Source organism: Colletes gigas, unplaced genomic scaffold (genome assembly GCF_013123115.1).
Source record: "Colletes gigas isolate AHSC1104 unplaced genomic scaffold, ASM1312311v1 Colletes_gigas_Sc00011, whole genome shotgun sequence".
In the NCBI taxonomy this organism is placed as follows: Eukaryota; Metazoa; Arthropoda; class Insecta; order Hymenoptera; family Colletidae; genus Colletes; species Colletes gigas.
Window position 1 is genome coordinate 8914399 of NW_025106640.1, and position 15433 is coordinate 8929831.

At 45.2% G+C, this 15433-nt stretch overlaps 1 protein-coding gene across 2 annotated transcripts in view; it reads left to right on the plus strand.

Annotated features, from left to right (window-relative positions):
• LOC122398252 (low density lipoprotein receptor adapter protein 1-B-like) overlaps positions 1 to 15433 on the plus strand; it is a 41012-nt gene that overhangs the window by 18377 nt on the left and 7202 nt on the right. For both annotated transcript variants that reach the window (XM_043397963.1, XM_043397961.1), the window contains exon 2: positions 14774 to 14967. In XM_043397963.1, the coding sequence (XP_043253898.1) occupies positions 14774 to 14967 (194 nt within the window). The remainder of the gene's footprint in view (positions 1 to 14773; positions 14968 to 15433) is intronic.

A 15433-nucleotide genomic window follows, 5' to 3' on the forward strand; every position in this document is an offset into this window, starting at 1 on the left:
GTATTGCGAGAAGAAATTTCTTGTCGCTAAATCGTCTTAACGTTTTCGAATATCGTCTGCAAGTTTCGTTCCCTTTGCTTGTTTTGTACGCGGGGCTCGTAGCTTTCAAGAGGCACGACGCGACACCGTGGTAATTTCCGTATCGCGGAGAAGTTTAATTTTCCCGGAGAGTGAAACCTGTTACTTCGTGGAACGAGGTAAGGATCGATAGGGACGAAAGACCCGATCGAAGCTACTTAAAACACCAACGTCGTGCGGCTACCAGTACACGGGAACCGTATTCGCAATCACCATTAAAGTAGATTTTCTAGCCGATATAAATATTCATAGCGTCTGGTACTAATTGAACGGATCGTCGATGCTAATGCAAATATTCCTCCGGTCGGCGACCATTAAAGGGAACGCCCACCGACAGTCAATAATTTGCCAATTGTCGAAAACCGTTATTATTATTATTCGTTTATTCGCGGGAAATGCTCTGCGGTAGAAAAAGAAATAATAAAAATTGTATCTAGGTGTTGGAAATCCAGTACTGGCTTATAGTTATTTCGGTGGACGTATTCAGATCGTGTCCGTGACATTTGGTTCCTCTCGATGTGACCATCTGGTGTTCCCCAGGGTTCCTCATCCAGGGCTCCTGCTGTTTAACTTATTTATTAACGAACCGCCTCGTCATCCTCGTTCTCCATTATTTGCAGACGATTTAAACATTCACAAGACATCACACTAACGGGGGGGATGTTTTTTTTTTTTTTGCCCGTACGATAATAAATAAAATATTCCCGTCGCGTTCGGGCGCGTTTTATCGAACCGTCGAACAATTATGTCGCAACGTTTGGCTCTCGACAAGTTTCGCGCCGTTCGTTGGACGATCGCGTCGGGGAATTATCCAGAGTCATTGAACCGAAACTGCGACGGAAAAAAAGTATCGAAAATTTGACATCTGGCCACGAGTCGAACGTTTTAAGCCGTGCATTATCCTCCATTAAATTTCGTCTGTCTCGCGAATTAATCCCCATTGGCATCATTGGCGTTCGCCTCGGTGTTAATATGGTCGTTGCGAACGCTGGTAGGGGACGAACAGACGATAATTATCGTTTTGCGTTCCGCGCGGATTCGTCGATGATTGTCGCTCCGTCGTTCGCGTAATTTCTCCAGACAGAGCTCACGGTGAACCGTCTGGCTCGCGTTTTAATCGTTCTCGAACGACGTTAAAGGCGAGCTTATCGTTTCGTAAACCGTCGCGAAAGGGCCTCTGATACGTTACCCGAGGCGAGTCGTCTGTGGCGCACGAAGTAGTATTGTGCAGGCATTACGAGGCTGTTGCAGCGCGTGCATGCAACGCAATCCGTTTGCACGATTGCCGTTCGTAACGGTGCAATAACATTCGCTGGATTGCATCGAGATAAGGATCGATCTGCTCGAACTTCCACGAAAACTGTTTTCGTGCGATGCCCTGGCCGCCTCTCGGCTCCCGAGCGAATTCCTGATAGATGTTCGAGGAATCTCCATTTATCTCGAGAATATCGATCATTTTTCTCCGGGAGCCTCATCTTCGATCGCCGAGAAAATCAAAATATAAAGGTAAAAAGAAACTCTTGAGATTGCAAAGCTCCCTCGTGGTTTTATCCCAGACAAACCGTCCACTCCGGCGCAACCCTTTGAATTAAGAAACAGGATATTGGACAAAAGAGGGGCGGGACCGGAGTCGGTAAAATTTTCGTCAGGCGTTCCGAGGAAATAAAAAGGGAGATTCCGTTCCATTTGCTCGCGGAGGAAGCCGATTTAAATACAAATTAAATGACGATCCCCAGCGTGTCGGTGCGCTATCGGTGTCCGCCGGGGGATTTCGTTGAGATTTCTAGCATGGAAATTCGATTTGCCCCGATTAACCGTGCCCCCGGGATTCGGCGATACGCGTCGACCGTTTCTTTTGTCGTAACACGGACCGAACGTAGTTTCTTGAATATTTTTTAGCAGAAATTCACGTGGTTGGATTCGCGAAAATCGTCGGAAGAATAAACGAGCGAACTCGGTAGACCGGGCACGACGGACGTAAACGGGAGAAAGGTTTATTGAAAATAGATTTCCGCGTCGCTGGGAACCGCGACGGTAGATCAAAGGGTGCTCGTTAAAACGCACGTCGAATAGACGTACTCTTCTCGTTACTCAATTCGGTTCCGTACGTCCCATTCAGTGGTGTGCTGCCGGCGTTCTTCGTATCGGTGCACGCATCGATAACAACCCCGCGCTAATAAGTGTACAGGGGTGAAAAGATTCGATTCGGGGTGGAAGAAGCGCCGTCAAAGGACAGCCGAGGCTTGTATTAACCGATGCTGGGTTGTCGAACGGGGGCTTTGGCCACTCACCAACCCTCTGGGCTGCGTTTCCTGTCGGTCCCTTACATTTCCTATGCAAACTCTGTCGCTTCTTGCGCCTCGACGCTTCCGTCGGGTAACATTTTTATCGTAAATTCGATTGTACGCCGGAGACGTCGAAAAAAGTACGGTTACGCTTCGTTTAAATAAACGATCCGTAAGCTGGAAAGAAACTAGAATATAGGTACGTTAAATATTGAACAAAATATTTGCCGGAACTTGAAAAGTTACGGCGCGCTTAATTGTTCGCGCTATCCTTTCATCGTGGCGGTTCCAATTCGAAGGCGATTTCGTTACAAACGACTCCATTACTCGCGCTTTTTCCCCCGCGAAATTACTACTTTTCTCCGTATTCTTTATCTTCGGGTAGCGGGAATGAAAAACTTCTCGCGGCGAAATGAATGTCGCTGGCTTGGAATAGGAAAATGGCGAGGAGCCTGACAGCCGGCGAAAATGAAAACTTTGAACTACGGTCGGCCGCGCGCGCGAGTTTCGATTGTTGCCTGATTTACGATCGAAATTACGATCGAGACGGGTTTAACCGCTGTCAGTGAGGCCAAACACGCCACACGTCCGTTCAGTTTCGTTAAACGAAGTTAATTCGACGGTTAAACGCGACCCGTCGCCCGCGTTTCCGAGTCATACGTTTTGTCGAGCCGCGAAAGGTCGCAAAAGTTTAACGATCCGTGGCAGTTTCGAAAAATCAATGCTCAAATCCTCGAATTTATCGCCAAAGGAGGAACTCGTGGAAAAACGCTCGTTTCTACTTACAAATGGGTTAGCAACAGATTGTTTCTCGACTCGAGAGTCTAATAAACAATCAATCGAGCATAAGGTTTCGGCGTTATTGGAGGGTTGAAACGCGGAAACCAGTTGACGCGACGAGAAGTGCGCTCGATGTTGGAGCATTAATTAAGCCAGTAACAGGGCTCATATTAGACGATAGCGGCGAGAACTGATTAATGACGTAGCAACGTCGTAACGGTGAGCAAATAGCTGAACGCGACATCGATAAAGTGCGGTATTAGGCCGCGAACAGGGTCGTTACTCACGGCCAGGAAAAGAACATTGAAAATTAATGGCGATCGTAGACGCAACGAGGATCGAGCGAATTCGTACTCGGTGGTCGAATCTCGTTAAACGTTTATATTTATCGCGGCCGTGGGAACCCGTTCCGAGCTCCTGTAAATTCCACGAACGTACAGTTTCGGGCGTTTGGGTGCGGGAAGAACGCAACCGGGAGACTGCGCGAGTCGCGGGAGGAAAGTTAGGCGAAAACCGGGACGAATAACGACCGGTATAAACGTTTTTACGAGTAGCTAGCTCGACTTAAGGGATGGTTTCCGTATCACGTTGCGGTTTTGGCATCGCCTTCCACCGCGCGAGAGTGGAAAAGCACGCTTTCCCGTAAATAGAACCTATAACTATAACCGAAAACTTCTCGGACGAAAAGGTGCTCGTTCGTTTTTACTCCGTGGCAAAAAGTTCCCGCTGGAATATCTCTGCCAAGAGACCGAACTGCACAGAAACGCCGCGTCGTTTCGACGATAGTTCGCGAATTATCTATCCCCATTAAACGGCAACACTCGACGCCAGACGTCTCGGATTAATTCAATTTCTGTCGGCGATAAAAGTTGCGGAGAAGTGCTCGAATCTATCGAACGAAAGTGTACGAAAGTATTTGAATAGATTCGCGTATATTCGAGACGGCGACGTCGCGCAATTAATTATACAAAGACTCGGGATTTTTATTCGAGCCAATAACGGGTGTACGGATGTGTAGCTTAAACTTGATCTCCGTCACGGAGTTTGTAAACAGATTAAAAAGAAGAAGGGTGGGCAAATGTCGTTATAATTTAAGTTCGAGAGTCCTCCGGTTACTCCGACAACAGGTAACTGTGACAGGAACTTTCAGTTAGAGCAGCTGGCGTCGACTGAATTCCGTTCGAAGCAAAAAGATGACTGAGAAATCCTTGGCGCCAGCTTGTAAGGAAGGAAACGTAGATATATCGCCGGGATTCCTACCTGGAAAATTACGGGACCGTCCTCTTTCTCTGGTCAGAGACTACTCTCGTGTAGGAAAACTAATTACCACTTGGCGGAATTTTGTTTCGAAAACTCCTCTTGCTCCTAGCAACAAATGAAATGAAAGTTACGGCAACCCGTTTTCAGGTTTTTGACGAAGAATTTCAAGTTTTATCGCTGAAAGCGTGTACACAGTTTCACTTTGTTTAGCAGTCACGTTGAAACCGGACGCGAATAAACTGTCGTGTTTGCGTTTAAAATTACCGTAACTCCATTTGCGCGTCTTTTCTTTCGTAACTTTTCATCCTGTAATCTCTCTTGCCTATTATTTAGCAGACATTAAGGCGAAATTAACGTTCTCGACTGACAAACTTGTTTACGAAAGTTATACATAGTATGCAGCTTATTTTAATTGGATCAAATTTAGTTGGTAAGGAGGTTTGTGGCTTTTGCAGCGAGCACAGACGCTAACGACCATACTTAATACACCGAAGTTGCGCAAATGTGGTCCAATTATCGGCAGGATGGTTTGGGCTGGGTAAATGCATTCATTGAGTACTATTCACTTGAAAAATAAACGAGTGGAAAATTTATTATTGGAATATATATTGCCTTTTAAACGTATCGATTAATCTTGGCTTTAAATCTGTATTATTCTTGCGGCAGAACCGTCGCCATAAAAATTCATACAGGCGGTCTGGGTTGGGTTTGGATTATCAAAATGTATCGATGGTACAAACGTAGTCGCTTTAAACTTAGTCTATTCGTTGTAAACAGAATCAGATAAATTCCTACAAGACGTAAACAATTACCGAGCGTAATGCCTGGTGTCCACGGGAGAGTTACGCTGACAAAAGTCGCAATCAAGAGTAAGACTAGTGTAAACATCATTGCGAGTAAGGGTTCTTTCATATAGGAACTCAACTCGACTTTCAGCATGAAAGCTCCTTCGCTCGCTCGTGTAAAAGAGATCTTATTTTTGATACCTGCTCTTAAGAGTAAACTCTCAAGTGGATCCCAGACATAAAGTTTCGTGAAGCCACCACGAAAGATGAAACGAATACGTTTTTCGTAACTTCGAATCTTCTCTTTAATAACCATAAATCGCACGGTGTTTTCTTTATTTCGATAAACGTAATATAAACGTTAAAACCAATAAAGCAGAAATTTGGATCGTTTAGATCCACGTCGGAGACGAGGAAATCCATCCTGGCGATAGAATTCAGGATAGAGAGCGTTCCTGAGCAATCCACTCGTTGTAATAGGATTCGTCACGGGCTGTTTACCTCCAACATAACCATTCCTCGCTTCCCATAGGATTAGTTTCGACGAAGTTACATAGCTACCCTAGTCCCAGGTAGCAATCTTTCTGGCGTCTGAACACGGTTAATAAGACGACATCGCGAGCGACGAAGGCCGAAGATCGAAGATTCATAGGTTACCAGGGAAACCTGGAAAATTCCGAGGGTGACTTCCCGTCGAAAAGTTCCGACGGAATCTGCAAACAGAAATTAATCGAGAGCGACGAAGTAATGCATCGGAGATTGTATCTGCTATCCGAATGTTCTATAATTAGCCCACTGCGGTAAAGCGTGTAATTAAAACTTCGGCTCTCAATTATCTCTCGCTTCGATCCGTCCGATACGGGAAACAAAACGGTGGCGATTCAAACGATAAACGCGGGAACAAGGAGATATTTTTAAGCAACTGCAATTCACTTGGTTTGGAAAAATGAATCTCGTCTTGATTTGGATTTCGAGCACTCGGTTAGCACCAGTTCGGGGCCAAATTTCGCGCACAAAGCTCTCCGGTAATCCTTGTACATTCCAAAATGAAATCATTCTACCGGACACATTCGTGAATTGAATTTTACGATGCGGGCATTCGCTCCAGTTTTCAGCCGCTGTGACAGTTGCGTTGCCACGTGCAATCCTCTTGGAATATTACCAGAGTGAAAAGACGTATCATTTTTATATATCCGGCCATACCGAAATTGCGGATCCACCGTCGACTTTTTAATACCGAGGATCTCGATTAACTTTTTTCGAGAATCGCTTTATCGTTTGGAAAAGGAAAATCGAACGGTACGAGAGAACGTTTAACCACACGCTGCCAAAAACATATTCCGTATTTACCTATTGCGTTGGTCGATTTATCGCGATCAGTAATACGCCCGTCGCACAATGTTAATCTCATTTCAAGGGGCGGCAATCGCGAACGCAGCATGTTTGCGGACAAATAAAGCGGATTAAAAACGATTCATTTACTTTGGTAATAGCGAGGGCTCCCTTAGACCAGAGTCTTTTTTATTTCGGTAAATTCCTTTTTGGTACGATTAAAATAAAACTTTTCACCAAAAATGGATCGTACGTTGAAAAGTTGAGCCTAACAACCCCCTAGGAAAATGAAACCGCGAGAGGGAACCGACGAGCCGTTTCTTCTATATTTTCATGGCGGTTCGAAACGCGATTTTGCGTCTGAACAAGTTAAAAATTCACGGTAGGAAGGTTTTAATTTGAAAGGGATGGAGGTAGCGAGTGGAGGTAGAGGTCGATAAGGCATTCTCGAGGAGAGACCGGGATAAAGTTAACCTCAAAGCCCATGGTTCGTCGTCATCCCGCACGCACGATGTTCTGCATGTAAATCTCGGTAAATGCGAGAGACCACCGAGGGGAAAAAGTCATTGCCCTCGGAAGGAGGCAACGATGATTCTGCGACGCTTCATTGGTAGTCCGTGTGGACTCGAACGAAATCGAGTCGCAGTCTGGAAGGCCGGGGGTTAACTCCATTTGAGTTAAAGCGAAGGAGGCAAGAGGAACGAGTGGTTTTCTTTTTTTTACTTCTCCGGTTGACGGGTAGAGTTCGCGGAGAAAGGGGAATAAATGTAAATAAAAATCCTCGATGATCGGGGGGACGAATTACAGAGAGAAAAGAGAGTCCTTTGCTTTATATTTCCATCCCTCTTTCAGACTGCACACGTATGACTTCATCGGGGCCTGCAACAGCTCTATTTCCGATCAGAGATTTTCTATGGATGTGGCCGACTCGTCCGACCGGTGGTTTAATTGACTTTTATCGTGCCGTCACCACTTTTTCGGATCGATTTTATTCCATCGGTAATTTGATTTCGAATGTAAATGGATTTGCGGTGAAAGAGACGCTCGCGACGACGAAAAGCCGAATGAAATTAAAATTTCAATCGATCACGTCGTACGGCGAAAATAAAACGTACAGGGCCGGATAAATATATTAAACGGGAACGCGACTGTTTGCGAAACGTTGAACTCTTTACCTTGGTTCGGAACGGAGAGCACGGAGGACGCGAGTTCGCAGATAAATCTTTTCGTTGAGATACTCTCTCAGGATTTCGAGAAAGAAGAAATTGCTTCGTGCCGGTTGGCACTGTCGCGTCGTCCATGGCTGTTCCCCGACGGTCCTTCTTTTCCACGATCCTCCGACCTTCTCGATAGAGAAGAGTAATAGACACTCTCCTCGAGACGGGCTTTTCCCGCGAAGTAAAAGAAATTTCGCCGTCGCCATCGACGCGCACCGTCATTTTTCTCCTTTTAGCTCCTTCGATATACCCTGGCCACGAAGCATCCTTATCTCTTATATACAATTGAAAATTCATTTCCTTATTCTTTACTTTGCGTTTACAAATTCCTTTGTTTTTACAATCTACAAATTAATCAGACGATACTACTTTCGAAAGAAATGTCTCGAAAGTAACGTCGTTAACGTTCACGGAAACAACGAGCGGGGAGATGGAAAGATTCCTTTATCAGTCAATTCAGTGGCGAGAGCGTTGGCGCTTCCTCGTGAAAACTCTTTCCAGTTGTTTCGCGACTGTCCAACCGTTTGGAGCGTATCTTTTAATTATTCGCGTAGCGGCGGGATTGTTTGCTAGGTTCGGACGCAATTAGTCGACTCGTTGGTAACGAGACTTTAAAAAGTTGTTGGTGCGAGTACACCGAAGCTAGCGGCTTGTCTCCTCGTAGGTCGTGCTAGCCTGGGATCCGCTGCCTTTTGTTCCGTTCGCATAATCAAGGAAAACGTACCGCCAACGCACCCTTCTTTGGAAAACCAACCCAACGGTGTATTTTTCCTCGAGCAATAACTTCGTAAAAGGACGGCGAAAAGTCGCCAGAATTATTCTGATGACGTAAGACAGAAAATGGTGCATCGATAGCCACAGCTTTTTTAGGATATTCGAGGTATCATGGTAATTGAAATGCTGTTTCAGCATCGGATAGAACGCACGGGAGAAACAAACAAGCCTCGCCGCGAGACCGGAAATTAAACATTTCTGAAATATTAAATTTTATTTTCCAACCGTAAGCAGTTTGAAGCGCGTCGGTACGGTTTGTTTCATTCGTCGCTGCCATAAATGTCATCCGCCGTTACACGGCCGGGTATCATCAACGTCGCAACGAGTACAATAACGGCGGAAGAGTAGAACCGCGTCTCGCGTTATAGTTACAAACTGTGCGGACTGGTGACTCTCTCTCTGATGGAAATAAACACCGGCTAAATAAAAATCTTAGTCCGAAAGTTCGATAAGAATTTCCGTCAGTCATTTTGAAAGCAATCGGTTCGAGACATGATTGTATCCTCGGTTCGAAACGTCTCGAGTTGATCGAACTTTTCTCCGACTTTGTCCCCTTGGCTGGCCTCGAAAAGGGCGGGCGACTAAGCCCGTTGCTTCGGCGGCTTTGCGTTCACGCCTTGATTAACCCTGAACGAGCGAACCCTGAACCCGAATCGGGGCATTCGTGCACGACGCGCTCGACGCAAAGTTAAAGCGGCTTTCATCGACTCTTTGGTCGAAACCGCATTTCGCGACAGGCGAGTTGAATTCGAAACCGCGGCCGCCGTCGAACGATAAAAGCGGGTTATTGGAAAAGTTGCGACGACACTCGGCCCGAAACACAATTACGCTTAATTTCTGCCGGAACGGGGATCAAAATTCGCGTCGTCGTCCTCCGACGGTTCCACCGATTTCGCAGTAAACAGTCAGCGTCAGGAGGCTCTCGAATCCGTTGCCTCGAGGCTTTGCGAGCAATTCTCGCGATTCGGTTTCGCCGATTGCGCTACAATGGCGGAACTGTTTGCGCTACGGCGTTTGTAGGTACACGAATTACCGTGCGGTTCGCCGTCCTTCCTGAATACCGAAACGTCGGATGCGTGGAATTTCTTGGTATCTCCGCGGACCCGAGCAAAATTCCACCGTTTTAACCCTTCGAGTATGACGCCCGTGATGTCTACCAATTTGCCTATTACGCGACTCGATCGGAAATAAACTTTCAACGACAAGCTTTATCGTATCGCTTGAGATTGAAAGTCCTTTATGAATATTTTATTTCTGCCATGTTCGTCGGTCAGGCTTTTCACCGGAAAATCAACCGGTTATTCTAGGACAAGATTAACGCGCACGCGCGAGCTCAATTCGGATAATTTAATTGTTAATTAATACGGTACGATTTAGGATTAATGCATTTAATAGCGGGAACCGTGGATATCAATGAATACGGAACGATCGTATTGAACGGAATCGGGCGCAAAAGCTATTCCCCGTGAACGCGAAATTAGTTAATTGTAACTGTTTCGTTAACAGGGCCGTGTGTTAATACGATTCAGTAATTTAATACTCTTTACGGATGAAGAGTTCTGCGTGGGGTCATCTACGGTCTCCTGATTTTAACTCGTTCGATTTTTATCGTGTAACATAAGTGAACGGTCAGTTGGTTACACGCAAATCTAAATATACATAATATACGATGATACAACCGGTGTAGGTATGATAAATATTTATGGAAAAGAGGAGAAAGAGTTCGTACTTTAATTAAAATATCTGATACGAGTAAAAAGTGACGGAGTTGTCATGGACACGAGGCAGATTGTGTTTGGTACGGAATTGCAGCAGAGGGATGAAGATGCGTTAGTTACGTGTCTGTGAGATAAAACAGGGTGGCCACCGATAGACGACACTGTCTGTGGATCTTGTTTAGCCGCAGGCGTCACGAAGGTGGCACCATTGTCTTGTCTCGCGTAAGTTTCATAGCTTTTCTTCCGAGAGCAATACAATAGATGCTCCGTCAGTATTTGATTTTTAAAGCCACGCCGGGGATTTATTAATCAATGGAGTATTGCGTTCGACTACGATTCCTGGAAGATTGAATTTCTATCGAATTTCCAGATGGGGATATTTAGACATTGCTTTGGCTCAGATTTATACATACTGTATTCGAAATTTCGAGAAGGAAATACCACCTTATTTTTCTAAATATTGTAGTCCAAAGTTGGAATTCTTCTAACGCTTTCGCAATATTTTTGTCCGGCTCGGGTCGATTTCGAAAATACTCTGAAAACGTGCGCGGGTTAGAAGAGATATCGCATTTAAAGAGGAGGAAGAATTGAACGCGCGTATGCATGCACATCGGTTCTCCTATTTCGAGCTACCGTTGAATAGAATCCTATGGTGGATCGCGATCGGGAAATACAGGAAATGAAGAGTCATTCAACACGGCGTCGCTATTATTTTTTGTTTCCTACTTTCTTTCTGCTGTTATTAAACCGCGTCCATTTATCCGAACGTTATTACGCGCGCAATGAGTGCGAAAACAGAAATTTTACGCCCCCCGAGTACTCGTTGGGAATTCAATGGCTCGAATTAGCGTTAGTAATTATTTAATAAGAATTCAGGAACACTATTTGGGCTAGTTCTGACTAGGGAATCGATTCGCGTGATTAGCTTTGTTTGCGTAATTCAAGGCACCTGCGTGGAGGCCAATTATGATCGATCGATGGTGTAACGATGATGTTCGAACGACAGAGCTTGCAGATATTAATGAATCGCAATGGTCGCCATCAAGATGGAGGAGCCATTACGCCGGGGGTGTGTATTTGCAAACTAGCTGCGGCTCCCGGCTGTTTATCGAGTACGAAATTTTGTGTCGATTAAGCCGGATTTATCGGGATGGCCGATAAATAACGTCGAATATACCGAGTTCGAACATTGCCTAAATAGTACGGTTCGGCGACGAACGTAGGCGAAATAAATTGCACCATTAATTCCCGAGAGTTTTCCGGCGAAGATCTCTCGGCGAAATTGTCTCTATTTTGGTCCGTAGCAATAAACATGTCTCGGAAGAGAGAGCAGCGAGGTTTTCTCGTTAAGTCGAAGCATCCCATTGAATGATTCAGCCAGGAAGCAAAGGGAGAAATAAATCGGGAATCGAAGTGCCGCGTGGATCTCACGGTAAAACTCTTCGACGAAGATTTAATTTGCGGTTCGCCACTCAGTGGCTGGAACGACGGAAAATCCCGATTCGCTATTTTTCACCTTTCCTTGTCGTTCGTTTTGTCCCCGCGACACTCCGTAGAAATTAGAAGTCGCGGAAACTTAATAACGACCGACCGCTAAAAAATTCGCGAGCAAAGTCTTGGTATGGACTTCTCGTTGCATAGCAAAGTCGATCGTGCCGTTCCCCGCTTGTTGTTCCGAAACTTTTTCCCACCGGCTGCCAATATGGCGGAGAGTTCGTAAGCGCGCGGTAATTTCGAGAGCGACGATTTTTCCGGCGCGGAGGAAATTAGACTCCTGCGAGCTGAAGTGTCGCGGAAGCCTCGACTCTACGAGTGGCTTACTTTTCCGCGTCAGACGACGAGTAGTAATTGCTGAAAAACATGCCGTAATTGCTTTCAATTCTTTCGTGCTCGCGACAGGGGCGAGAAAGCTCGTCGCGTTTCCAGAAGAGCTTTTACTAAAAAAAATTCCAACTGCCGCCGGCCATCAAGGAGAGTTTCTTGCTCCGTGAAACGCGGCTGCGGAGCTTTTCTGCGCCGGAAACCGATCCGAATGCTCGGAAGCGTGCAGTCTACTAAAATTCCGAAAGTCTTTTTAATTCGATATTTAAACTGGAATTTCTGTTTCGCTGTTCGCGAAGCATTTTTGTTAATTGTCCCGCAAGATGGACTTTTTCGACAAAAAGAGCACCGACCTCGACGAACGTTTCGCCCTTTGTGCAAGTCGGCAGGAACAAAAGATATCGCGGGACATCGAAACAATTGTCGAATCGTCTAATTGGATCGTGGACGCGGGAAAACCGTGCGGGGAAACTTAATTGGAGCGCTGTCTGTGCCGAAATGAAATTCGAGGGCGTAATTACCGAAAGAAGGGAAATTCAAGCGGGCAAGATACGCCGGCGAAAAGGTGGAAATTTTTCCCGGACCATGGTCAACGAGCGTCTCGACAACCTCTATTTATTCCACGAGCATCCAGGGACGTATCAAACATTTATCCAACGCGTTTTCTTCCATGGAACTCGCGATGGATAGAAGTCTCGTGCAGCTGCCCAAAGAATCGCATGGAAAATGTTCGGAATCGATTTTCCTTCGGCGCGAGATGTCAAAAGTAGCGAGAACTTGGGTCGACTTTCGCGGAAACTCTTGCAATTTCTCCAAGGAATAGTTGCTTTTGTCGTTTGCCACGCTCGTACGATAATATATCTCTTTCTTACGTAGAAACAGTTCCCGAGAACTTCGACGTTCGATATTGTTTGACCAACGTGTGCGATTCTGTGCGAAAACCTATCTCGAGAAAATTCTCGTGGATTCGCTGTTCCAAAACTATTTTCATGGAAATTCGTTTCCCTCCGTCGCACGGTAGAAGGTTCTCGTATTCTTGTTGGAGTAATTTGGCGAGACTTTTAAATATAGAATTTATATATGGGGTAAAAACCACATATCCAGACATATAATTTAATTATAAATAGTAAACCTGATGTTTTAATGGCACAAAATTCAAGTCTTGTTGTATATTCGTTAGCGTACAATTTCTGTTAACTTCATTTGTTTCTATCTTCAGTTTCCACTATCTTAGAATAGTCTAAGAACGCGTATTAAAAATAGTCAAACTTTGGACGCGTGCAGTTCCGAAACTACTAGTGTTTTATTAATTGTTAAGGCATTGTTAGCGGCAGCAAAGCTTCCCCTTTAAAGTGGTTTTTGGTTTTTGACGATCCGACTTTCCGTTTTCGAGATATCGTAATTTATGTAAAAGGTAATTTTTCTTAATTCGACTATCTCTGTCTCCGTCTAGCGCGTCGGATCTCTCGCTCGCTCGTGCGTCGTGCTGACCTACCCTACGAACGTGACTGTCGTGACCTAGTTCCGCGTAGTGTTTCCAAGAATTTACTACGCGCTACTATTTACGCGCGCGCGAGTTCATTCGTCTCAATGAAACGTAAACAAACGCTTCGGACCCTCGTATATCCGGAACTAGCCACCGCATCGACGCGAAACTAAAATCGCTATATCTCCGGAACTAATAAAGCTGTCCACTCGTACAAACGCTCATTTTAAAGGGCATTTAATCCTCTATCTTGTGAGCCTAACAACTATTATAATTTATGCTATGTTCTATGTTTATTTTAACATTTACTTTGACTCTATATATCCAAAGAAGTTTCAGTAGTTCCTACTGATCGTACGACTACTGTACGATAAAACTGGACCATACATTGTTTACTCGATTGAAAATTAATTTAAATACAGGATGTTTGCGTAATTACTAGCCAGTACTTTTTCTTAGATAATTGTTTTCTCTAGAACTAACTACGGTATCGACTTGGAACAAAATTCGTTTTCAAGGGCGTTTTATCTTCTATCCGATGGAAATTAAACAATTTTTCTATACATATAATGGAAAAATTACAAGTACGTTGCCTCGTAAAAGAGAAAAAGAAAGACTGGTCATGGTAGGGGTATACATGAAGTGTAGGTTTAGTAGGTATTCGAAATACGCTGCGCCTCCTCTACGAGCAAAATAAGAATGACTATCGTACGAATAGGCATCCATTATTAGCACACGTGCTACTCCAGACGCAACGCGGTCAAACTACCAGGTTTACGTGGTTACACGTACCAGAGCTAATGTTACATCGGTCATTCCTCATTCCGTCTGCCACGGTATATCTGTCTTTGGACAGCTGTTGCGCGTTCGCATTTCCGGTTACAGGCGCAAAAGATCGATGCACATTGCTGCTAACTATCGTCTCCGACTGTTTGTTCTTTTAAATTTTGTCCGCTTCTTGCCGTAGAATCGCACTCGAGGATCCTCCAAAAGAATATTCACGAATTTTTCTCCGGCGGGTTTGTTAACCGATGTAAAGTACAACTTGGAATTTGGCACAAGTAGAAACAGCGAATAATGGGCAGACTAATAGTGGTTCGAATAATTTCACGAGGCGTACGTACGAGTAACAAGGTGTAAAGAAATTAATTTGATTTATCGCGTGTCGACGAGAGTCGTTAGGGAGGCGAACGAACGTTGAAGGGCGAATTTCAATATGGACGACCTTAACTTGCAGAACTATGCGAGGAATGGGCTCTGGCGAATAGTCGCGAATGCGTGGAGGGTAGCGGTTCCGCAGGTACGACGCAGGAGGAATCCGAGGATGCGTCGGAAGCCCGTTTCACCCTCAAATATTTGGGCAGTACCCTCGTCGAGACGCCCTCGAGCGAAGAGGCGACGGCGGAAGCCATCAAGACCGTCATTACGATGGTACGTACACACTTTAATCCATCCTCCTTATCGCGGTCGTTTTCCCCTCCCGAGGACGCCCTATATTTTTCCTTTTATAGTTTGCGCATTCAATAGTTACCGCGGCAATGAATTCAAATTACAGGCGAACGTCTTTCCGCTGGAAAATTTATTTCCTCGCCTCGCCTAGCGCCCAGCGTAATGAAAACTCCTCTGCTTCGCGTTACGCGGTTTGTCTCTCGCGTCGCGAAAACATGGAAAAGCATAATTATTCGTTTTAATGGCCGTTGTTTCCGTTTCTCGAAAAAGCACGTGGAAACAAATTTCAATTTCGATTCGCGCTTTTTCGCGACGCGACGCCCGAGTCCGCGCGATACGTCATCGGGATCGACAAGAAGACAGAAAAGCGAACAATATTACAGGGAGAATCGCTTTACAGTTGATCGATCGTAGTATCGCGGCGTGTATCCAATTTTGCGTGTTACGA